Raw genomic sequence first — 27213 nt, forward strand, 5'->3', positions numbered from 1 at the left:
TCTGACTTAAAGCCTGCCATCAGATGCAGCTGTACAACTGAAGTACATCAACTCACTTGCCACTATAAAGCCTGCCACCAGATGCAGCTTAATTGTCACTTACTACTCAATGACAGGGTTTTGATATGAGTCTGCAAGCAACTGATTTACTATGGTCTCTGTGCAGTCAAACCTCTCTGCCAATGTTGATCTGTGTTTGTAGCCACTCCCCAGAACTAGCATCACTGCTTCAGCTCCACCTCGGATCATCAGGCAATACATTCTCACATGGAGCACACAACCTGGATCCCTCACAAGGGCAGTTCTATTCAACATGCTCTATTCAACACATTGAATAGAGCACTAGGGGAGAACAGTAGGAATCAGTAGGTAAGTGACAAGGAAGCTCAGAGGCAGGGAAACTCGAAATGGCAGCATCAAGAGGGAAGCCATGCAGCTAGCCAAGATAGGCTAGAAGCCAGGAAGGACTCCCCATCGTGGTGGCAAGGTAAGCAAAAATCCCTAACAGTCCACATTCCCACCACAATAAGATATCTTACCACAGTTAGAATGGTTTATTATCAAAAAGATGATAGATACTGGAGAGGATACAGAGAAAACGAAACTCTTAGATACTGTTGGTGGGAATGTAAATTAGTACAGCCACTATGGACAATATGGAGGTTTCTCAAAAAATTAAAAACAGAATTACCATATAAACCAGCAATCCCACTACAGGGCATTTATCTAAAGAAAAGGAAATTAGCATATCAAAGAGATACCTGAACCCCCATGTTTACTGCAGCTCTATTCACAATAGCCAAGATACAGAATTAACCTAAATTTCCATCAATAGATGAACAGATTTTTAAAGTGTGATATATATACACAATGGAATACTATTCAGCCATAAAAAAAATGAAATCCTATCATTCACAGCAACATGGATAACCCTGGGGGCCATTATGCTAAGTGAAATAAGTCAGGCACAGAAGGATAAATGCCACGTGTTCTCATTCTTCCATGTGAGCTAAGAAAAACTGAACTCACCGAAGTAGAGGGATGAACTGTGGACATTAAAGGGTAAGGGAGAGGAAAGGATGGGGAGAAATTTTTAACAGATGTGTCAGTACAGCTAGATAGGAGGAGTACGATCTAGTGTTCTGTAGTATTGTAGGGTAAGTATGGCTAACAATAATTTAGTGTATATTTTCAAAAAGCTAGATGATACTGAATGTTGCCAACACAAAGAAATGATAAATGTCGGCAGGGTGTGGTGGCTCATGCCTGTAATCCCAGCACTTTGAGAGGTCGAGATGGGCAGATCACGAGGTCAAGAGATCGAGACCATCCTGGCCAACACAGCAAAACCCCATCTCTACTAAAAATACAAAAATTAGCTGGTCGTGGTAGCACGCCTGTAGTCCCAGCTACTCAGGAGGCTGAGGCAGAAGAATTGCTTGAACCAGCGAGGCAGAGGTTGCAGTGAGCCAAGATTGTGCCACTGCACTCCAGCCTGGCAACAGAGCGAGACTCCATCTCAAAAAAAAAAAAAAAAAAGAAAAGAAAAGAAAAAGAAGAAATGATAAATGTCCTTCTGTGGATACCCCTTAAGTACTCTAGTACTCCTGGAATACCTTAGATATAAGGTACTTATATTTTTTTAAATCTGTTCCTATCTCCACTATGATAAATGTCTCTAACAGTCATGTCCTCTTTTAGTATCCTAGGAGATTGTGAGCATATTAAGTGATCCAAATTTATTTGGATGAGTGCTCAATCTATTACTGAAGATGAAACACTGAACAGAAATATGTAATTCTCAGTAATACATAAGATTAGTTACTTGCTCACTGATCACCATGAAAGAGGAAAAAATCCTTTAAATCTGCTGCAATATAAACTTATTTATTATTATTTTGCTTATATTGGAATAGGTGAAATACATTTTCCCTTGGGTTTACTGTGACTTTTGTAAATCTTTCTGCATTTTCATTTCAATAGTACTATAAACTCAGGAGTATATACTGAGGTAAACAAACTTTTACCTTAAAATTTTTACTCTCAAGCCTACAAAAAAAAGGAAGAAACTGTAGCGTGAATACCTCTATAAACATCACTAACATTAGTCAAATACTAACATTAGCCATATTTGTTCTCTCTCTACAGACAAAAACACACAGAGCTGCTAGGTTTCACCAAACCACTTGAAAGTGTTAGGTATCATGACATTTAACCTCCAAGTATTTTATTCTACCATGTATCTTATAAATGAAGGAATTCTTACAACTAAGCATACCATTATTACACCTTGAAGGAGAAAAAAAACCCAACTCAGTAACAGTTACCATCCCAAAATAAAACTACCTTACACATTACTATGTAAAAATAATTTCCTAATTATTGCTAAGAAAAGAAACATAATACAAAAATTTTAAAAATTATATTTTAAGTGTTTAATATGAAACAGTATGTTCTCTAAAATAAGCTAAAATAATTTCTTAACATTTCATATGAAAATACATTACACTTTTTAGTCCTTTCCCCCCTCAATGCTTACAGTGGCCTTAATTTTATAGACATTATAAATATTCTCAATACTGTCAATTTTTAATCAATCCTTCAACAGATTTCCTCACTTACATCCACTGTAAATGCAGCTCCAATGCTACACACAAGGATATCTTTGCTGTAAAATACACACTAATGATACTTGAAAACTTAATTTTGTTTTTTTTTTGACACAGAGTCTTACTCTGTTGCCCAGACTGCAGTGCAGTAGCTCAATCTCAGCTCACTGAAACCTCTGCCTCCCGGATGCAAGCAATTCTTCTGCCTCAGCCTCCCAAGTGGCTGGGATTACAGGAATATACCACTGGGCCCAGCTAATTTTTGTATTTTTAGTAGACACGGGGTTTCACCATGTTGGCCAGGCTGGTCTCAAATCCACCTGACTCGGCCTCACAAAGTGCTGAGATTACAGGCGTGAGCCACCATGCCCAGTCGAAAAAAAAATAAATTTTTTTTTTAATAAAAAGAGATAGGGTCTCACTATGTTGCCTAGCAGCCTGGTCTCGAACTCCTGGGTTCAAATGATCCTCCCACCTTGGCCTCCCAAAGTGCTTGGATTACAGGCATGAGCTACCATATAGAGCTGATACTTAAAAACTTTTTTAACAAGACTTCTTTATGGCCAAAGATAGCATATTAAAATATCCTAACTTTATTAGGATTTTACTGAATTTTTAATATACTGCTTCTCCATATGGGCCAAATAGGAAACCAGTTTGTATGAAAAATGAGATGAATCTATTTCCACTGTATCTAAATTGCTTGCCAGATGACTTCACCAAAAGATTAACTGGTTTATAGCTTATCAATCTAGGAATCAAAGTCCAAAAACATGATTTCAACAATAAAAGCAGTTAGCCTTAGACTATAATTAACTTGGATGAGAAAATTTTTTAAAAACTAAAAAGAAACAGCTGATAAAACATAACAGTCCTGTGTCATTTAACAATTGGGATACATTCTGAGAAACATATCATTACATGATAGCATCATCGCGCAAACATCGAGTGCGCTCATACAAACCTAAATGGTACAACCTACTACACACTCAGGTAATATGGTAACATCTATTACTCCTAGGCTACAAACCTGTACTGCATGTTACTATAGTGAATACTGTAGGCGATTCTAACACAATGGTAAGTATCTGTGTATGTAGATATATCTAAACATAGAGTACAGTAAAAATAAGGGATTATAAACTTATAGGACCAACGTACATACAGTCTGTCATTGACTGAAACGTTGTTATGGGTACCTGATGGTATTTGATTACTACTGTAAAGACAACTATTAGGAGTATCAAAATACTTGCTAATAACAAATGTAAATGCCATGTTTTAATATATTCCTGGGCTACTGGTTTCATTTCTCAACGGATCAACCAAAGAAAGCCTTTAGAGGAAGCTATATTTGCCTTTTTTCTTTTTCATATATTTCTAGAATCTAGGGGAAAAAATTTCTCTCCCACCATTTTCAATTAGTGGTTCTAGCTTTTTTGCAAATTTTAAAAATTAATTTAATTAAATGCCACGTAAGTGGTTATTAGATTTATTTTTTTTTTGTTGTTATTGATTTAGAATATGCTCCTTTCTAAATCAAGAGTTCTGCTCTGCAAGAGCTCAACATTATATAACCAAAAAAGTTCCAATATTCAAATGTAAATATATACAACTAGTATATTTTCACAAGAAATAAATTAAGCTGTATTGCATGTTAAAAGTCTGAGATCTAGTCAACAAACAATTGATGAGAGATAAAGGTTTTACTTACATTTGTAATAGCTATGGCATTTTTATCGTAGTATTTCTTCTTTTCATATTTATCTCTGATGAAAAATTCCACTGCTCTGAAAACAGATAACTTAAGGAAAAGCATGAATTCAGTGATATGTACACTTCCCTTTATTCACTCCACTCCACAAAGTTGGGGCTCTAAATTTAATTTTCCTACTCCTCAATCTGTGCTCTCTCTCACATTATTTCTGCAACTACATTCTGTAAACTACGTTTCTTTCTCTTAAAGAAGTCTACCTCTTTCAGGAAGTTTTCTCACTGAACAAAAATCATCCAAACTAATTCTAGAAAGAAAAGTAAATGACAATTCTTAATTCCTACATCACCGCCACCACTATCAACGCATCACCAACCTTTAAATTCAATTCAGGTTCATTTGGGGTTTTTAGTATAAGAAATTAACATCTATGCAAGTACCCACACTAAGCCAGACATTGTATACTATATACGCTGTACATACTTTGGGTCCTTTAATTCCTCCCACACCCCACTAATGTGCATATTATTAGTTCCATATCACAGATGAAGAATCAACGACTTGGAAAGATTAAGCACTTGTGATTCCAATATCTATGTTCTTTTCCACTATATATGCTGTCTCTGGGCACATCATATAGGATTCCACATGTATTCGAAGAACAGTGGCCAATTTTATCCTTGCAAAGTTGAGAAATGGAAAAGTCAAAATGCTAAAGCCAAGGTTAGTCTTCTTTAAATTCTTGAAGTTGTCTGGACTCATCTTACCTGTTAATAGAGTGAGTAATTTATACTGGGATTGAGTGTTTAGAGTTACGTGACATCGATAACTTCTCTTACCACTCATCATATTCCACTGAAATGGAAATTCTTAAAGGGGTTCTTAACCTCTTTAGTGAAATGAGCTCTTTTGGTACTCAGGTAAAGCCTGAGGACTCCTTTCTGCTAATTCTTTTCAATGCATAAAACACACATAATTACAGAAAAAAAAAACCAATTACACTGAAATATAATATCTCTGTGGATCCCCAAGTTAAGGGGATCGTTCTATTCAAAAGAAAAGTTACCTGGGCAGTAATACAATACAGTTTCAGTCAATAACCATTCATAAAAATTTAAAAAAAAAAAGCCTTTTAAACTGACAGTTGAGGCAACAGATAATAGAAAGGGTTGACAGACCACACAACAGGTCCTAGAATAATGTTCTTTTGTTACGACGCTGATGAGACAAAAAATTTATTTCTAGCTGAGCCACTGTCTGTGTAGACTTTGCAAATTTTCCCCTACCTACTTGGGTTTTCTATGGGTACTCAAGTTTCATCTCATATCCCCAAGATATGCACCTCAGGTTATTTCACATGTCTAAACGGCCCAGTATGAGTGAGTGTGGGTGTATGTAAGTGTACCCTGCAATAGAACAGTGTCCTGTCCAAGGTTGGTTCCCACCTTGTGCCCTGAGCAGCCGGGATAGGCTCCAGCCACCAGCAACCCTAACCTGGAGTAAGCAGGTTGAAAAGTGAATGAATAAATGAATACAAATTATTGTAAAATAAAAATTCATCAAGTATACAATCATACAAATGCACAATAAATAAACGATGTGGTAAGAAAGTGCTCAGCAAGCCCATCATTATTTGTTATTGTTTTTCAACTTCGTGATGGCAGGAGGTGCTCATTACAATTTTTGCTTTACAAACATTTATTCCTTGATTTGACCCACCACCACTTTGACTATTACTCATTGATTCACTAAAAATTGGGTAAATAATTATCTCACTTGTTTTTATTAGTCTTCCTTAAATGTATGTATATAACTCACATTTATTTCAAGCTTTGGTATTGGACATGCTACGGGCCTTTATTTAGAAATGTGATATATTTGTGACCAGAAATATGCCATAGGAACTTAACTCTTGTTTATATCAACTAGCCTAGGGTAAAACCGGTTTCATTATATGTCATTTTGCTTAAAGTTGTGGTTTCCAAGTACCTATCAAAGACATTAAATGAGGCTCTATATGGTGGATATGACAAGAATTGGGGCATTATGAAAGCACTCACAGTGGGCCAGGGACGTAAGTTGGACAGAAAATCTAAACATTCCATTTATTAAGAGGAATAATTGTACACTGTTATAAAGACAAGTTTTCTGGCTGGGCAAAATGGCTCTTGCCTGTAATCCCAGCACTTTGGGAGGCCCAGATCGCTTGGCCTGATCGCTTCAGCCGAGGAGCTCAAGACCAGCCTAGCAACATGGAAAAATTCCATCTCTACAAAAAAATACAAAAATCAGCTGGGTGTGGTAGTGGTGTGCCTGTAGTCCCAAATACTCAGGAGGCTGAGGTGGAAGGATCACCTGAGCCTGGAAAGTCAGGGCTTCAGTGAACCATGATCGCACCACTGCACTCCAGCCTGGGCAATGGAGTGAGACCCTGTCAAAAAAAAAAAAAACCACTTGAAAGTAAAACTACTCCTTTATCCATGGGCTGCAGAACAGATGTTGTACTGACAGGCATGAAACATGTTTGTATATCTCCATCAGAGCTCTTGGGTTACTAGGAGCATTGTCAATGAACAGTAATACTTTGAAAAAAAAATCTTTCTTTCTGAGCAGCAGGTCTCAACGGTGGACTTAATGTACTCAGTAAACCATGCTGTAAACAGATGTGCTGTCACCCAGGCTTTGCTGTTCCACTTAGAGAGCACAGGCAGAATAGATGTAGCTTAATTCTTAAGGGCCTTAGGATTTTCAAAATGGTAAATAAACATTAGCTTCAACTTAAAGTCACCAGCTGCATTTTCCTAACAAGAAGGTCAGTCTGTCTTGAAGCTTTGAAGCCAGGCATTGCCTTCTCTTCTCCAGTATGAATGTCCTCGATGGCATCTTCTTCCAACAGAGGGCTGTTTAGTCTCCATTGAAAATGTGTTGTTTAGTGTAGTCACCTTCATCAATTATCTTAGTTACATCTTCTGGATAACTTGCTGTTTCATCTTGATTTTTATGTTCTGCAGATGGCTTCTTTTCTTAAACTTCATGAACCAGGCTGGGAACAGTGGCTCATATCTGTAATTCTAGCACTTTGAGAGGGTAAGGCAGGAGGATTACTTAAGCCTGGGAGTTGAAGAACAGCCTGGGCAATATAGCAAGCCCATCTTTACAAAAAAAAAAAAAATTAGCTGGGCATGGTAGTGTGCATGTGTAGTTCCAGCTACTCAGGAGGCTGAGGCAGAATAATCGCTTGAGCCCAGGAGACAGAGGCTGCAGTGAGTTGACTGCCCCACTGCATTCCAGCCTGGGTGACACAGTGAGAACCTGTCAAAAAAACAGACAAAACAAAAACACAAACTCATGACTCAACCTATGCTAGCTTCAAACTTTTCATCTGAGGCTTCCTCATCACTCTCAGTCTTCACAGAATTGAAGAGAGTTAAAGCTTTGTTAAGGATTAGGCTTTGGCTTAAGGAAATGTGGCTAGTTTGAACTTCTATCCAAACCACTCCAACTTTCTCCATATCAGCAAAAAGGCTGTTTTGTTTTTTTTTATTATTCATGTGTTTACTAGAGTAGGACTTTTTAATTTCCTTCAAGAATTTTTCCTTTGCATTCACAACTTGGCTAACTATTTGGTGCAATAGGCCTAGCTTTCAGCCTATTTTTGCTTTACACATGCCTTCCTCACTAGCTTAATCCTTTCTATTATAGCTTTTTGATTTAAAATGAGCAAGGTGAGACTCTTTCTTTTACTAGAACACTTAGAAGTTACTGTAGGTGTTAATGTTGTATGTCACAGATAGGGAGTGCAGAGGCAAAGAAAGGGAAAAGCTGATCAGTGTAGTCAGAATGCAAACTTTTATAAATTAATTAAAAACATGTATTTATGTTATAATTTTGTTATAACATTTGCCACCTTACACTGGTGCAGTTCGCAGTGCCCTGAAACAATTACAACAGTAACATCAAAGATCACTGATGACAGATCACCATAAAGATATACTACTAATAAAAAAGTTTGAAATATTGCAAGAACTACCAAAATGTGACATGGAGACCCAAAGTAAACATGTGTTGTTGGAAAATATGGCTCCAACAGACTTGCTTTGCACAGGGTTGCCACAAACATTCAATTCGTAAAAAAAAAAAAAAAAAAAAAAAAAAAAAAGTAATATCTGTACAGTGCAAATAAAGCAACATGCAATAAAACAAGGTATTCCTATGTAGAATACTACGATGGTTTTACAAATACTGAGTTTGCGAAAGTTAAGTATGCTAAGTATACAATCTTCTGGAGTTCAATACAATACTAACATCTGGTAAAATTGTATGTTGCTGTGAATTTTCCAAAATAACAGGTATCTGTGAAATCTTAATTTATATTTAATGTATTTTATATAAATAATTCAAATGCAGTTGAGAGTCTCACTTCTGTTTACAATAAGAAATCCTTTCAGAAATTATCTCTAAGGAGTATATATTTTTAAAAAATTATAAGAAGCCAAAGTTGGTATGTTTGGCACATAGTGTTTTTCAAACACATAAAAATAAAGCATTAGGGTGGAAGAATTTACTAGAACCTTCCTAATTATTAACATAAGATCATTTTTTATACTTTTTAAAAGGCAATCCAAGTACACTACAAAGTGAATTTTTAAATTCCATGGGAGTCACCCAAGGAAGAAATCTAGTTTGGAAAACATGCTGTATCTTTGGTTGCTCTCAGTTCCTACGTGCCTCCTAGAGCAAGAAAGTCTCACACAGTCCTTAAATATTTTTGTACAAGGTCCCAAATGCAAGCCAATTCTGTACGGTTAGTTCACCTAAAGAAACAGTTATTTATCCCACGGGTTGGCAAACTTTTCCTTAAAGGCCCAGAAAGTAAATGTTTTAGGCTTTGTGGGACAGTTGGTCTATGTTTCAATTACTCAACTGTCCCTTCATAGCTCTCCAAAGCGACCATAGAACATTCATAAATGAATGTACATGGCTGGGTTCTAGTTAAACCTTATTAACAGGCAGCTAGCTCATGGGCCTGTAGTTACTGATTCCTGAATTCTATTCAATGCTAGAGCGCAAAGAACAGCCAAATGGATTAATAGGGGGACATGTGTCTGTAAACTGTCATCATAAACAATCTAAAGATTTTCGAAGGAAATTTTTACCACAGTTTTGCATTATATGTTGACATTCTCAAAGAAGATAGTCTCCAACGTACAGCCTCATTTCCAGTACAGGTAGGCACTTATTATTTCACCGGCAGTTATTGTGACCTTCAAGTTAGCTGACCTATTGAATCTATACCTAGATATGTAAAAAAGATAGTAATACTCACCTCACAAGGTTGACAAGAGTTTGAAGATTAAGATATACATAAAGCACTTAGTATAGTATCTAACAGTAAGAATTTAACTTATGAATTTAGTTTTATATACTTTGGTGCCTCGGTTTCATCACCTTTAAAATGGGGATAATACCAGTATCATCTCATAGGATTATTACAAGAATTAAATAAGCCAATAATATCTAAACAACTAAAATAGTGGATGGTACATAGTGTTATTTAAGTTTTAGCTCTTATTATTAACAAAGGTATTCTGATAGGCAAATCACTTAAAAGATAGGGTTCATGGTAGCAAGAGGAAACAGAATTACTGTATTGAGGGCTAAGATGGCTTGCATACCATCAAGTTTAAACAGATGAGTAAATGAGAAACAACAACAAAAGAACCAATGAATCTGCAGATCAGGAACTATTTATCTTCATTTTACAGTCTCCAGAAGTCATTTGAGATATAAGGACTTAGTTATACTAACATAGATCAATAATACAACCCAAAAAATTAGAAACAGAACAATAACATTTTCAGGGAGTCAGGTAAGAAATACATTATTATAATAACAGTTCAAGTTTTAATTTGGGACTTACTTAGTAAACAATATCAAACTATCCCAGAATCTTCCCCATGCCTACAGTTATAAAGCACTCAGTACAGTACCCCTAATTCTCCCTGTCCCCAAAACTGACAATTGGTACTACACAAGCCTAGAAAAATTTCAACATTATTATACGCTTTGTCTTTTAACATGTATTTATATATTTTAAGAATTTTTTCTTTTCTTTAAAAATATACCATTTGAAAGACAACTAAATTAATATCTACTCCAAAGAAGAAAATCTTCCAGTTTCAGACACACAGCACTGACAGCAGTAAAACTTTGAAAAGCTCAAAGGAGAACTGCTGATTAGCTTTGGTACACAATAGATCCCATGGAACTGAAGTAATTAAAGTTTTTTAGATAAGACAAAATATCCTAATAATGAATAGCTTAATGTAAAGCTTTATCATTTGTCATACACTAGGACATGAAGCCTATAATTAACCACATCCCACATGAGAAATTACACTTTCACAGCAGCTTTTGCATAACTTTTGTAAATTGCAAAGCTTTTTAAAAAGCGACAAATCTTGTTAAGAATGCAATAAGGTCCCATATTATACGAGTTTAACTTAGTTTGGTTATACTTGCTCTAGGGATGAGACAACTATATTTATGTCTATAAAACTACAGAAATGTTAGGCTTTTCAAAGAGCAATGAGCTTTAGAAAGATGGATAGATGAAAGGAAAGACTGGAGGGAGGGAGAGAGAAAGGCAAGCTGGTTTTCTTATCAGCCTCTCCCTACAAAACCTCCAAATTACAGTGTTTCATAATTAAAAGAATAAAAAGTGTTGTTGTTACAATAACCAAGGTAATTTTTTAAAGGCTACAGATTACATTAGATATGGGGACTAGTCTCCTGGTCCAAGAATTGTCATCTTATACTCTTAACATAAGTAATCATCTAGCTCAAACATGTTAGACAAAGACCCTCTTTTAAACAAGTCTGACAACCATATGAACAATAAAGATAAAAACCTCACATAAATATGACCATAATTTGTAAAAAGGAGTAACATTTAGTCTGAAAAATTAAATAAGAATGCCTGAGGTAACAACAGCAAATATATAGTTAATCCAAAAGCCTAACATAAATCATACCAGGTAATGAAAAGCTGAAATCTTCACCTAGATCTTACAATCCAGCTGCCAAGAGTGCCAAATTATAATAACCCTATTTTCAAAGGCAATCAAGACTTAAATGTGGCAGCACTGATTTTACTCAGACTACCATCATTAAATAATACTCAAGTGTCCCGATACAGGAGGCAAAGTCTGGAGGCTTTAGGAAGTTTCTTTTTTTTTTTTTCAAGCAATTTTTTTTTTTATTATACTTTAGGTTTTAGGGAGTTTCTTAATAGCTCTTTGAGCATCTCATCCTTCCCACCCTACTCCTGACAAAAGAAAATATTATGCTCTATGTCACCGAGTTATTTTGAGAAATAAAAAAGATAATGTACATAAAATGCCACGGTCAGGGCTTGGCATAGGGCAAACGCTTATTAAGCAGTAAAGTTATTACAGCGGTTGTTTCCAGTATTATATCTTCACTGTGTCGAAGGTCAAGGATTTACCAATATAGACACTAACACTAATCAATTCACTATAAAAATCTCATCTTTCCTGAAATCTATAGATAAGGACCAAATATTTTAAAATATAAAAGCCAAAATAACAGAACTAATAATGCAATATCTCATTAGCACTTTATCTCTCTAAAGTGCATCATAAAATTGGTGGTAATGAAGAAATAGTATTCCTACCAACCTACACAAAATGGTGCATGGAATAGTTCAATAAGTGAGGATACCAAGAAGATATATACTGTCCTGCCCTCAATATCCTTCACGATAATTTGAAAACAATATGGAATCAGTGTAATAAATTAAATAACTTGGAAACTACTCTCATCCATAGGTAACACATAAAGGATGAAACCAAAATTTTCAAAAACGTCAAGTAATTTACCCTGTTATATTCAAGGAACACCTAAAAAATCCAACCCAACCCAACCTCCCCACCCTGCCACAGACACAAACTTCCAGAAAAGGAGGATTCTTCTATTTGAGGGGTCATATGTATCAACTCAGGCTTGCGAGTGGGGGGCAAAAAAAGAGGGAATAAATTAATGTAACCAGCAAGCAGCTCGTAACAACCACCTACAATGCTGATTTGTATGCTGGGCTGTTTTTCCTTCTACCAGGCTTTATTCTTCAGGATTCAACCATAGGCTTTCATTTTTCAGAGAAGGAAAAGAATTCGCAAGATTCTCAATAAAATCTGCAAAATAAAGGACTGCTGCCCTAGGTAAACATAACCTGACCCAGCACTTTATATCACCACCTACATGCTAAGTGACTTCTCAATCAGAATGTACTGCTCTCTTCTAGGGTCCAGACTCGTGTTTCCAGCCACCAAATGGGGTAACTCCATGTATATGTGTAACAGAAGCATCAATCTGCCCAAAGTAAGAAAGCATGGCTCATTATCTTCCATTTCTAACTCTTAATCCTCCTGCTGGTAATGAACTCCTTCTCCCAGTAAATAAGCTTTATGGTCAACCAAGCTAGAAATTTCAGGGTTATTTTAGTGACTTCCTCGGAACCAAAGCCAATCTTAACCTAGCTTTCCCACTTTCCCAACTTGTTTCCAATCTCTCCAATTTAATCCTGCCCATTACCAATGCCACTATCTAACTTAGATCGTCATTGCTAATTTTGGGCTGTACAAGTATTTCACATGGTCTCTCTGCTTCTAGGCTCTCCTCCCACCTGCAACTATTCTTCCTTACAGTGGAAGTTAATGTTTCTAATGTTTCTCCTGCTTCAAAACCCTTCATGTGTTTTTAAACACTTGGGCCAAATCAAATGAGGTCTAAACTACTCTACATCATACTGAAAACCCTTCGCAATTTGGACCAAAATACCTTCCAAGCTTCTTCTGCCCTAAAAAGTCACGTTCTCTCATACCTCCATACTTTTACTTACACAATTTTTTATACCTGAAATGAACCTTCTACCATTAACCCTGCAAACTTTCTATAACAAATACAGCCTTGGATATCAGATTGCTAAATTTGTGAGAAAGGAGTGGGGCGAGCAGAAACAGAAAAGGCCAAATACAAATTACTAACTTTTTAATTATAATTTAAAAGGTTTCTGTCCAAATGTGGAAATAAATATATAATGACCTATATCTCTGTGTGAGAAAAGATATTTCTTCCACTGGCCACACAAATTGTTTTACTATACAAATGGGTACAATATAATTGTTCTTTAATAAACTACATTTTACTGTCAAAGTCACAAATGTTACCTTCAAACAGAATCCACGTACCTACAATTAATCAGATAATCTTATTTATAAAGCAGCACAATTTTGATGAGCTGCTTTTTCAAACTGTGAGTTATAAAAATCCTACAGAATTATGATTTTATATTTAACAAACATAAAAAACATATTAAAATGTTTTGATGGGAAACTATTCTATCCACTCATAAAGGTGGATTATGTGGGAAACAATTCTATCCACTCATAAAGGTGGATTCATAAAGCAAACATAGTTGTGCAACCTACAACAGAGTGTCAGTAGTGTAAATTCCTCAGAATTTATGCTATGTAAAAAATACTACATAATTTGTCTTCTAAATGCCACACTGCCTCACATAAATATAACTACTATATAAAGGTAACCAAAGAATATATGGAAATGATTTCTAACATAGGATGCTTACAAATCAAGTCTCTAATAACAGTCTAAAATAATAAACAGCATATACTTTCCAATCGAGAGATGGAGAACAATCAAGAAGACTCAGTCATAACAGTTTACACTTAGTAACAGAGATGCCCCTCAACTTACAATGGGTTAGGCCCCAGCAGACCCATCCTAAGTTGAAAATATTTTAAGTCAAAAATGCATTTAATACACCTAACCTACCAAACATAGCCTAGCCTAGCCTACATTAAATGTGCTCAGAACACTAACATTAGCCTACAGTTGAGCAAAATCATCTAACACAGAGCATATTTTTAATAAAGTATTGAATATCTCATGAAATTTACTGAATAACTGTACTGAATGTGAAAACAGAATGGTTACACTAGTACTCAAAGTACAGTTTCTACCAAACGCATACTGCTTTCTCACCATCATGAAGTGGAAAAATCATAAGTCAAATAATCGTTGTGAATCAGGGGTCTGTGATCACATCTAAATACCATATGTATCGTGTATTTTTACGTAATTATGTAATTCCTACTAAAAACCTACCATCTACAAAGCACAGCTCACAGCAAGTCAATTTCTATCTTTAATGAACAGTAGCATGATAAAGTTCACATCTTCCTAAATACTAACAGATAAAATATGAACTGTAAAAATGAGTTAATGTTTTTTACACTCAAAATAAACAAGTTTTAAAGGATACTGATCTGTCTGTGGTCTTCGAAAGTTCTCTGGAAGATTGGCTTCATAGAGTAGTCTTGCTTTAGTATTTCCCATATCTTGCATGCACTATAATAAAAAAAATTTTTTTCATTACTCACATAAACATTAAAAAGTGATTCCTGCACATACATACACATACACATATACACAAATACCAAATAATTTATTATTTCCAATATATATTCTTAGAAATATAATTTAAATCACAACTACAAAATTAATCACTCAAGTTAAAATAGAAGCATATTTTAAATCCTTCACATTTATCAATATATGCTGATCCATAGTCCATAATCTAAATGTCTTTTTTTGTGAAAACGGTACCACCTTTACACTTACTACTTCCTAAAAGTGAATTCCCTGGTAGTTTGTAGGCAGTACTGCCATTTTTTCTAGTGCACCACTTGAACAATGCTCCCATTTCCAGGGCTGACAAGTTTTCTTTGTTTTGAGCTTTGAAATACCCTGGGATTCTACTGATTTACAATCAAGATCACAATGAAGGCCGGATAAAAGAGAAACAGTGCTGACCTAGAACTCTGCAGAAATGTATTGATTTCTTTTGAGTTATTAATAATAATCCCTTTGAGGAGTTTCCCTACAAAACTCTACTAATAAATTGTGCCTAATGCCCAAACTTTACATATAAGTTCAGTTCACAGAACCTCCTCCCTAAAAATCTGTGTATTCCAATGATAAGAACAATTGCTCAGCAAGAATAAAACAAATTTGATAATCATTTCAACCAGTTTAATTAGGTTTCAGTGTCATCTATGAGGAATGACTATCCAAACAGTACTTCCTTGATATTCTATTATATTAGAAACTAAATGTAAGATTTAAGAACATTACAATATTATATGACATCATTTACATAGAACTTGAGTTCCTTAAAATGTTTTAACTGGTAGAGAGATCAGTTTTCATAATATTTCTTTTTCTTCCTGTTTCCCAGACACACACCCCTGTGTCCTTGAGATGACAATCCAGATTTAACAGGTTACCTGACATCTGCCTTGAGTTGTAGCCCTCAAGTGTACACAGAAGTATCTTTCTTCGAACAAAAAAATATAGTGACTCTTCTCCCAACTGAGAGTTTAAAAGTGCACTAAATTCCAATACACAATCACCTCTAGGTATCTATTCTTCCTCACCTCAATATAAGTATTCTCTCAGAGTAAACTACATTTCTAAGTCTTCCCTCTAGAGATAATGAGAAAGTGAAGTAATGGGGGGGGGGGGGGCGAGAAAAATGGATTAAAGGGGGGAACTTTATCATTAAGCTCTAAGATGACATAGAAGGCAAAATAAATCTGAGCTTCAAAATTGTGTAAAATAAAAAAATTATAAAAGGTAAACAGTATAAAGTCAGAGGGCTCTATGACATCACAGTGGCTACTAGCATGAAGTTAGCATAAGAAGAGTTAATATGTAATTCTGTGTGGGGGAAAAGAGCTGAGAAAATTTCAGTATAGCTCACCCTTCCTGAAAATCAAAAAAATGTTTTCCATCTCAAGCATTCAAATGATGCTGCACCTTTGTGCCGTGATGGGAATTTGTAAACAGAAGATGATCAAGTTATGTAATCATAAAGACATTAAACATTTGGAAAGAACTAGACCAAGTAAAAATGCCTCTTAGTCTGCAATGAAGCAAAAAGTAATTCAGATACAGTTCACTGAAACTGCAAAATTAAGAAAATTTGAAAAGTTTCTATCAAGCAAGCAAAATATATAGAAATTTTAACAGAAAAGATTAAAAATGCTATACTATATCTCATCAATCCTCATTTACATTTTTTCATATTTTAACATCTTTGAAATAGGAATGCATCTCACAATTGATGGTGTCTAATAATTGGTATTTTTTTTCTTATTGGTCCATAAAGTGGATGTGCTTCTTAAAATCAGCAGTAACTTATATTCAATGACTATGACTGTACTTAATGTAGCTCATTAATATCTTGGGGGGAAAATAAAAAATTATTAGGAACAAGGCAGATATGTACATTACACCAAACTATTAAGCATTGTTCTAGTGATGTTATCACAAATAGATAGTAACATTAAAATCTGAAAGGTAGAGGTGATGTGAATAAATGAGTCATTTCTATAGGAGACCACTGCCAAAAAGGGACTGCGTAAAGGTGCATGGATGTGTTTGTTAGTTGGGATTTGGGGAAACAAGAATTCAATGACATCACAGATGTAGACAGATCATTTTGTGACTATCAAAAATATATTGGTAAGCTTACTTTCTAGGTTTCTAAAAAGTAGACTAGAAAAGGGTGGGAGGTAGGGGAGCAGTAAAAGAACCAGTGAAAATGAAAGATTGGGCAATTTGGAAATGAGAGGGCAGGGGAAAAAAACAACAGGAGCTGATGTTTTGGGGAGGCGATAAAGAATATGGAGCAAACTGGCTGTCCTCAAGGACTCAAGACCCTGAAGAGTAAACTCTGCCCAGTAACTAGCAGGAAAAAAATAATAAAAATAGAATAATAGCTACAGTGACAAGCATTAGCCTCAACACTTTACCTACATTTGCAATTTTAAATTTCAAAACAACCATGAGACAGGCATTATTATCCTAATTTTATAGGAAAAGAAATGGAATCTGTAAAGACGTTAAGTAACAGGCCTAAGATTCTATCAGTCTCCATAATTCAACTCGCGATAGAACCAACATCACCCATCAATGATTTTGATATTTCAGGCTTCATCCAGTGGAACTGGGACTATGTCCTGCAGGGCTTACTAACAGCAGGCTCTTAGTTTTAGAGGCCTGGTTTTCATTTTACAGAGAGGAAACTGAGGCACAAAGAAGTTGTATGATTTTTCTACTGGGTAATATAATGCATTAGTGACATGGCTGAGACTAAGATTCAGTTCCTTCACTCCCAATCCACATCACCATGCAGCAGCTAGTCAAAATAAGCATCTAGGAAATTTTACGACAAGACAGAAGATGCTATAAGTGTTACCTCTATTATTAAAACATCACTCCTGTTGTTAAAACATTATTCCTTTTCTTTTAGGTTCTCTCACCAAAAATGCTTCTGCTTATTCTTTGGCAATTAATTATTCAGTTTTCCAAAGCTACGTCAAGCAGACTGGTTGCAAAAAAACGGGAGGTGTAGTGGGGATAAATGACATTTACTTTTGTCTAAAAGAAAAACTAAGCTCTATTTTTTATTTATTTTTATTTATTTTACTTTATTTTTTTTTTTTTTTTTGAGACGGAGTCTCGCTCTGTCGCCCAGGCTGGAGTGCAGTGACGCAATCTCGGCTCACTGCAAGCTCTGCCTCCCAGGTTCACGCCATTCTCCTGCCTCAGCCTCTCCGAGTAGTTGGGACTACAGGCGCCCGCCACCGTGCCGGGCTAATTTTTTGTATTTTTAGTAGAGACGGGGTTTCACCGTGGTCTCGATCTCCTGACCTCGTGATCCGCCTGCCTCGGCCTCCCAAAGTGCTGGGATTACAAGCGTGAGCCACCGTGCCCGGCCATCTATTTTTTAAATTATTGGTAATAAACTAGCTATCTGAACCTCTACCATCTAGTTCCTATGAATCAAGCCAGACCCTAAGTACTATTTTAATACTTAGTACTTAGCATCATTTTGAAACACTTAAATTTTCTAAACTTGCTTTCACTTCTCCAATAGGAGGGATAATTGTGAGGCTATCAAATAAATCACTAAAAATTCAAAGATCTTAGCAATTTTGAAAATTTTTTGGCTTTACAGAAGTCACATCATTCACTGTCAGTATTTTTTTTTCTCTTTATCTCACACTTCAAATATGAAAAAAGAAAGGGGAGGACTCTGAATTACTTAAGTTAAAGTTTCTATTAAATTTATTTTTAAAATATTTTTAAGTAGACATTTATTTACTTATTAAACTATACTTCATCTCAAAATGAAGATTTAAAAAACAAGTCAAGCATCCAGTGAGGAGAAAATATATTGATATTCTTGACAAAGTAAGAAATGATTGTAAGAATCTATTTTATACAAACTCGACATTCATGTTTACTTTAAGAAAAATATATTAATATATTGAGGAATAAGTGAACATGTACTTCTGCCGGTAGACTGGACGTATTTTTATTTTTATGTATTTTTTCTAAGACAGAGTCTCACTGTCACCCAGGCTTGAGTGCAGTGGCACAATCTTGGCTCACTGCAACCTCCATCTCCCGGGTTCAAGTGATTCTCCTGCCTCAGCCTCCCAAGTAGCTGGGATTACAGATGCGTGCCACCATGCCCAGCTAAGTTTTGTATTCTTAGTAGAGACTAGGTTTCACCATGTTGGCCAGGCTGGTCTCAAACTCCTGACCTCAGATGATCTGCCCGCCTGGGCCTCCCAAAGTGCTGGGATTACAGGTATGAGCCACCACACCCTGCCAATTGAACATATTTTTAAACTACTGTTACTGACTTTTCCCATTAAATTCAGCCTGTTCTCATTTAACATATGTTCCCAGAAAGATGAGTTTTGTACTGCACTTTTTTAGTTGACTCATCTTCATCCAAACTTACCACCCTTATAATTACAAAGGCAGGCTTCACCTGGAAATGGTGTAATAAACCATTTAAGAATCCTAAACCCTACTATTAAAAGTATTTTGCCTTCATCAATCCATAATCGATGTGTTTTTAATTTCCCCACATAACCTAGCACATACAACATCACCAGCCCAAAGCATCACATCACTTGGAAGTCAATATTTTAAAATACTTTTTGAATTGCTGAAATTCATCTACTGCCTAACATATTGTCATCACAATCTAATGTATATGAAACATTTCTATTTGTGAAACTTCCTAAGTACAAAACATTTTACCCAATCACAGTTTTAACATTAAAACAGCAAAACTCCTATTCTAAAACAATTTTAAGTCATTTATATTTTACAGAGACTGAAGAGAATTGGGGCTGTCAATTTAAAATTTTAAATGACATTGCTTATCACATTTATCTAATTTAATAAACTAAAACATACAAAAAATGACACATAGAACAAAACGTGGGAATAGATAAAAAGAAAATAGGCAGAATCAGTGAGTAAGCAAGCAAATGTAATAGGAGATTTCATTCATTTTTAATAGTACTGTAAATGTTAAAAAAAATCACTGTTTTATGTCAACAGGGCATCTCCAGTGACAAACGGCAATTAAGCAGCACACAACAGTTTTACTGAAAACAGAACCTTGAAATAAATGTGTGAAGATAAAGAGTAGGAACAGATAAAACAAAGTGTGCCCAAGTTTACGTCACTGTCAGGATCAGGAAACAATAATTAAATATAATAAAAGGCAAAACAAATGACATACCACCTGAAATTCCAAATTAATAATTCATTCCCCTGAAAAGAAGACTTGTCAAATATTTTGTTTTAATCTTCCAAAATCTTGGAAACCGGAGGTCTCTAAGTGAAGAATCTACTTCAAGGTATGGCTTCTATTTGTCCTAGGCCAACTAAAGCCAAATACAGTCTATTCCATGCTCAGTGGCTAAGCCTCATAAATGTGGCTTCTTGGACTTTCCTTCTTTGTACATCTCCCTTTTTCTCAGTATCTTCTTCTTACCCCTGTACTTTGTCCCTCAGATGCTAAGAAGTACCTGAGCAACAGCCATTAATAGTAAAACTAAAATTCATTCTAACATATTGTTTCAGGAAGCTATCTGCATAGTTTTCACAAATTTGTATGTGTGTACTGACTTGCCCTTTGAGGTTTACTGGTTGTTTTTTTTTTTTAATGAGGTAGGTGGGGGTAAAATAATAGAGAAGCAGATATTGCAAATGATTAGGTTACAATTAAGTTGCAATTAGATCTTCTAAATTCCCAATGGCAAAACTGCAAAATGTTAAAATAGTCAAATCTTAAACATCAATGTTTAATAGAAACTTGCTACATGCCTATGTTTAATCTGGAGGAAGAAAATTAATCTAATAACTATTTAAAATAGTCTTCTACCCAATTGATATGGTTTGGCTTTGTGTCCCCACCCAAATCTCATCTCGTAATACCCACACATCAGGTGTTGGGAAGGGACTTGGTGGGAGGTGACTGAATCATGGGGATCTCTTCCCCCATGCTGTTCTCATAATAGTGAGGGAGTTCTCATGAGATCTGATGGTTTTAAAAATGGCAGTTTCCCCTGCACGCTTCTCTCTCTCCTGCTGCCATGTAGGATGTGCCTTGCTTTCCCCTCACCTTCTGCCATAATTGTAAGTTTCCTGGGGCCTCCCAGCCATGAGGAACTGAGTCAATTAAACCTCCTTTCCTTATAAATTACCCAGTCTCAGGTGGCATTTTTATAGCAGTGTGAGAACACACTAATACACCAATTTTCTTCTACTCCATTTTCTGAGGAACTGATTGAGAGAAAGAAGAGTTCTACCTACGGGTCAGAAGATTTTTCTAAGGATATAAAAATGTATGCCAACTGTAAGTCTGTGTATATATATATATATGCATAAAATATGTGAGGAAAAATATACAAAAAAACTGATAAATATGGTTACTTCTATGGAGGGCAACTGAATGACAGAGACAGAAGTGGGAGGGAGAATATTCACTGCACTTTTGTACCCTTTAAAGTTTGTACCATGTCCACATATTTTCTATTCCCAAGAACTAAATAAAATAATTAGAGGGGGCTATAGTAATCCTGCATTGTTTCTAAGTAAAATACTATCTAGAGGGAGCTTCAGTAGGGTATCCAAGCAGCACCTGAATCAGAAAAAGGAGACCTCCTCCTTTACTAAGGAGAACAAAGTCTTCTGATAAATCAAAAAGATCATGAATATATATTTTTAAAAATCTCATCCAGGCAGATCTTACACTCAAAATACATTCAAAGCACAAATATGGCATTTATTTACCATGTATTTTTCCAGTATCATCATCTGATAGAAACATTGTTGCTGATGATTAAAACTTTCTTAAATTTTTAATGTATTTGTGTGGGAGGGGGGAAACTACTTGCTCTATTATTTTCTATTCATTAAAAGCTTTAAGACACAAAGACTAGGATTTTCAACTAAAAATCTTATTTCCAGCTAAATCTTAAAAACTTTTATAAGAAAAATGAATATTTTTAGTCCCTGGATAAATTCTTCATGGTAGTAACTCACCTCTACTACCACTTGAAATTTTCCAGAAATTTCTCTATCTTCCTCTCAAAATCCACCAGGATTTCTTGCATAGGAGCAAGCCTTTCAGGACTGGTTTCAAGATCTTTTGGATTCCAGCTGCTGGAAAAGAAGGGCCACCGTTTTTGGTCTCAGGAACTCTTTGGAAATATTTAATACAGAGTCCATTCCTTCAGTTTCAAAAATTGTTTTTTAGGGGAAGTTGTTCTCTGTTTTAATTATTTTTTTAAAGAATAAACCACACAATTCAAATTTTTTAATGATGATGTGGAATTAGAGGTAGCAGTTTTCATACTTTTCACAACTTCTAGATATTCAGATACTGATTTATCTGTTGCAGCATTTGCTAATTACTACAAATGGAGAGAATGTATTCTTTTTTTGTAAGCAATGCAATTAAACATTGTTATGACAAAATTGGAAAAGCTTCACATTATACTCTTCTGTCATCTCTACTTACTATAATATCCATACCACTTAATGTCCAGGAATAAACCATCACTTTCACTCTAGGTGCCTAAGGCCCAGCTCAGGAATCATCCTGGACTCTCCTCTCTTCTGCCAAAAGTCTTGGTTATTATAACTCCTCAATATATTCTTTGCAGGCAGGCATCTCCTGTTTATCAAGTCCACTGCCATTACGTTAATTCAGGATCTAGTCATCTATTGCCTAGGCTATTGCAGGAATATTTTAAGAGCTCCCTACTCTCTCCCTACTATCACTCATAAGATCAGCACCAAACCAGTCACTGGCTGTAACCTTCACCTTTACCTCCTCTGACACATGTAACTGCACCTAGCACTCTCGTCACAGAACACTACTTTCTCAAACACAACATGCTTTCTTCTACCTTTCTACCTGAAAGGCCCTCAGCACACTGTGGTATGCGTTCAGTGATTCATAAACAAATAAAGGTTACTATAAAAATAATAATGATACATTTTAAAAATATTAAAACTTACCATATGATCAGATAATACAATATAAAAAAAGCCACTTTCTTGAAGTACTGAAGATCACCCACCATTTAGTTAATAGAGCCAGAAGCAGAACCCAGTTCTACAGTCCCAGGCCAGTATTTTAACTATGATTGCTATCTTCTATCATTAAATTCACACAAAGCAGGAAAGTGAATAACCTCTAAAATATTATGTGCAATAAAGTTAATAATTATGTTTCTAGATGACTGATACATACATGTATTCTTTCAACACCACCTAACAACTTCCTGTACTCTATAGGGGGACTTAAGCCCTTATCTTCAAATAACTTATTATTTATTCTCTCTCAGTTCTACCTAAATTAGGCAGTTTAGAATTAAGACTGAAATCACCCTCTGAAATTGAGGCAATAATTAATAGCCTACCAACCAAAAAAAGTCCAGGACCAGATGGATTCACAGCCAAATTCTACCAGAGGTACAAAGAGGAGCTGGTACCATTCCTTCTGAAACTATTCCAATCAACAGAAAAAGAGGGAATCCTCCCTAACTCATTTTATGAGGCCAACATCATCCTGATACTAAAGCCTGGCAGAGACACAACAAAAAAAGAGAATTTTACACCAATATCCGTGATGAACATCGATGCAAAAATCCTCAGTAAGATACTGGAAAACCGAATCCGGCAGCACATCAAAAAGCTTATCCACCAGGATCCAGTCAGCTTGAACCCTGGAATGCAAGGCTGGTTCAACATATGCAAATCAATAAACGTAATCCATCACACAAACAGAACCAACAACAAAAACCACATGATTATCTCAACAGATGCAGAAAAGGCCTTCAACAAAATTCAATAGCCCTTCATGCTAAAAACTCTCAATAAATGAGGTATTGATGGAATGTATCTCAAAATAATAAGAGCTATTTATGACAAACCCACAGCCAATATCATACTCAATGGGCAAAACCTGGAAGCATTCCCTTTGAAAACCAGAACAAGACAAGAATGCCCTCTCTCACCACTCCTATTCAACGTAGTGTTGGAAGTTCTGGCCAGGGCAATCAGGCAAGAGAAAGAAATAAAGGGTATTCAATTAGGAAAACAGGAAGTCAAATTGTCCCTGTTTGCAGATGACATGATTGTATATTTAGAAAACCCCACAGTCTCAGCCCAAAATCTCCTTAAGCTGATAAGCAACTTCAGCAAAGTCTTGGGATACAAAATCATGTGCAAAAATCACAAGCATTCTTATACACCAATAACAGACAAACAGAGCCAAATCATGAATAAACTCCCATTCACAATTGCTACAAAGAGAATAAAATACCTAGGAATCCAACTTACAAGGGATGTGAAGGACCTCTTCAAGGAGAACTACAAACCACTGCTCAATGAAATAAAAGAGGACACAAACAAATGGAAGAACATTCCATGCTCATGGATAGGAAGAATCAGTATCGTGAAAATGGCCATACTGCCCAAGGTAATTTATAGATTCAATGCCATCCCCATCAAGCTACCAATGACTTTCTTCACAGAATTGGAAAAAAATACTTTGAAGTTCATATGGAACCAAAAAAGAGTCCGCATTGCCAAGACAATCCTAAGCCAAAAGAACAAAGCTGAAGGCATCACACTACTCGACTTAAAACTATACTACAAGGCTACAGTAACCAAAACAGCATGGTACTGGACCAAAACAGAGATATAGACCAATGGAACAGGACAGAGGCCTCAGAAATAACACCACACATCTACAACCATCTGATCTTTGACAAACCTGACAAAAAGAAGAAATGGGGAAAGGATTCCCTATTTAATAAATGGTGCCAGGAAAACTGGCTAGCCATATGTAGAAAGCTGAAATTGGATCCCTTCCTTACACCTTATCTAAAAATTAATTCAAGATGGATTAAAGACTAACATGTTAGACCTAAAACCATAAAAACCCTACAAGAAAACCTAGGCAATACCATTCAGGACATAGGCATGGGTGAGGACTTCATGACTAAAACACCAAAAGCAATGGCAACAAAAGCCAAAATTGACAAATGGGATCTAATTAAACTAAAGAGCTTCTGCACAGCAAAAGAAACTACCATCAGAGTGAACAGGCAACCTACAGAATGGGAGAAAATTTTTGCCATCTACCCATCTGACAAAGGGCTAATATCCAGAATCTACAAAGAACTCAAACAAATTTACAAGGAAAAAACAAACTACCCCATCAAAAAGTGGGTGAAGGATATGAACAGACACTTTTCAAAAGAAGACATCTATGCGGCCAAAAAACACATGAAAAAATGCTCATCATCACTGGTCATCAGACAAATGCAAATCAAAACCACAATGAGATGCCATCTCGCACCAGTTAGAATGGAAATCATTAAAAAGTCAGCAAACAACAGATGCTGGAGAGGATATGGAGAAATAGGAAAACTTTTACACTGTTGGTGGGACTGAAAATTAATTCAACCATTGTGGAAGACAGTGTGGCAATTCCCCAAGGATCTAGAACAAGAAATGCCATTTGACCCAGCCATCCCATCGCTGGGTATATACCCAAAGGATTATAAATCATGCTACTATAAAGACACATGCACATGTATGTTTACTGCAGCACTATTCCCAATAACAAAGACTTGGAACTGGACTGGATTAAGAAAACGTGGCACATATAAACCATGGAATACTATGCAGCCATAAAAATGGATGAGTTCATGTCCTTTGTAGGGCATGGATGAAGCTGGACACCACCATTCTCAGCAAACTATCACAAGGATACAAAACCAAACACCTCATAGGTTCTCACTCATAGGTGGGAATTGAACAATGAGATCACTTGGACACCAGGCCTGTCAGGAGTGGGCGACCAACATGGGCATGTATACCTGGAAAAAACCTAGTTGTGACATGTACCGAGGATTGATGTTTAACAAACAAATTACACTAAGTAACATCTTAACAATTTTGTTCACTCCTTTGACATAGTGATAATCACCTACATGAAATATGCCATTTTCAAAAAAATTATTAGTATTACCGACCTTATTTAAAGTTTAACCTTAAAAATTTTTAACAAATCAAGAGGAACAAGAAAATATAGGGCATAATCTTGCACATTCAAATTAAAAATTTATGTACTTTTTTCCAAATGGATTGCTTAAAATGCAAATCTCTTATTAAAATTCACAGATTAAATTTTGTAACAGACACTATCACATTTCTTTCTTTACCTCAATCTTCACATGTAGGCAATACAAAAACCCAGCGCTATAGGCTGCTCCATTCTCTGCTCTTCTTTGAAGATACATTTAATGATTCTAGCAAGGGTTCAGCATCAACTGTATCTCAGTTAAGCATGTACCTGAGGCCCTAATTTGAGAAATGTTGTTAGCTTGATCGAATTATAATGAGAAATCCTCCCACAAAATAAGAAAAAAGCCTTTTTGGCCTACGGTTTTCTTGAATAAATGTGTACCAAGAATTGTTTACTGAAACCTTATTATGTACCTGGTTCTAGAAGACACTGAAAATTTATCCAAGGGCCAAACCCCTAAGAGATTAAACAATGTTCTAACACAGAGTTCTCCAGATTACCTTTAAGTAAAATTTTATTCTATTAAATATTGCTTATCATAAAAATTCTGTAACAGCAGAGATAATTTTCTAAGTTCCCAGAATCTCCCCAGAAAAAAGAAAACAGAAAGGCCTAGGTAGAAAAACTAAAAACCAATGGATGATAGTTACAACAAAATTAACTGACTGATTATCCCCCTAAACCTCAAAATGCCATCAGGTAGGAACAAACCACTACAATGACCACTAGAACTGCCTGATGCCTGCAACTAATGGGGAGTCCAATGGATCTGAGAAAAAAATACCAAAACATTCAAGAGATATATAAACTGGAAATCACAGTGAACCAATCTTGAGAAAAGCACAGGAAGTTGAAAAGGATTTTTCCCCAGTCTGATATGGTTTGGCTGTGTCACCAACCAAATCTCATCTTGAATTGTAGCTCCCATAATTCTCAGGTGTTATGGGAGAGACCCAGTGGGAGATAACTGAATCATGGGGGTGGTTTTCTCCTTACTGTTCTCATGGTCATAAATATGTCTCACAAGATCTGATAGTTTTATAAGAGAAAATCTCTTTCACTTGGCTCTCATTCTCTATCGTCTGCTGCCATGTGAGACGTGCCTTTCACCTTCTGCCATGATTGTGAGGCCTCCCCAGGCATGTGAAACTGTGAGTCCATTAAACCTCTTTTTCTTTATAAATTACTCCAGTCTTGGGTATGTCTTTATCAGCAGCATGAAAACAGACTAATACAGTAAACTGGTACCGGGAGTGGGGCCCTGCTGTAAAGATATCCGAAAATGTGGAAGTGACTTTGGAACT

General features: G+C 35.8%; 1 protein-coding gene across 10 annotated transcripts in view; it reads right to left on the reverse strand.

Moving 5' to 3' along the window:
• The window catches only part of SMAP1 (small ArfGAP 1), a 199925-nt gene that overhangs the window by 91345 nt on the left and 81367 nt on the right, over positions 1 to 27213 (reverse strand). For 9 of the 10 annotated variants that reach the window (XM_058435301.1, XM_058435297.1, XM_058435303.1 and 6 more), the window contains 2 exons: positions 14687 to 14772; positions 4324 to 4399 (listed from right to left, as the gene is read on the reverse strand). In XM_058435301.1, the coding sequence (XP_058291284.1) occupies positions 4324 to 4399; positions 14687 to 14772 (162 nt within the window). Of the gene's footprint in view, positions 1 to 4323; positions 4400 to 14686; positions 14773 to 15860; positions 15949 to 27213 lie in introns of those variants that run through there. The other variant, XM_058435306.1, reaches the window with a different exon arrangement.

The sequence above is a fragment of the Hylobates moloch genome, unplaced genomic scaffold (assembly GCF_009828535.3).
Source record: "Hylobates moloch isolate HMO894 unplaced genomic scaffold, HMol_V3 SCAFFOLD_2, whole genome shotgun sequence".
Classification (NCBI taxonomy): Eukaryota; Metazoa; Chordata; class Mammalia; order Primates; family Hylobatidae; genus Hylobates; species Hylobates moloch.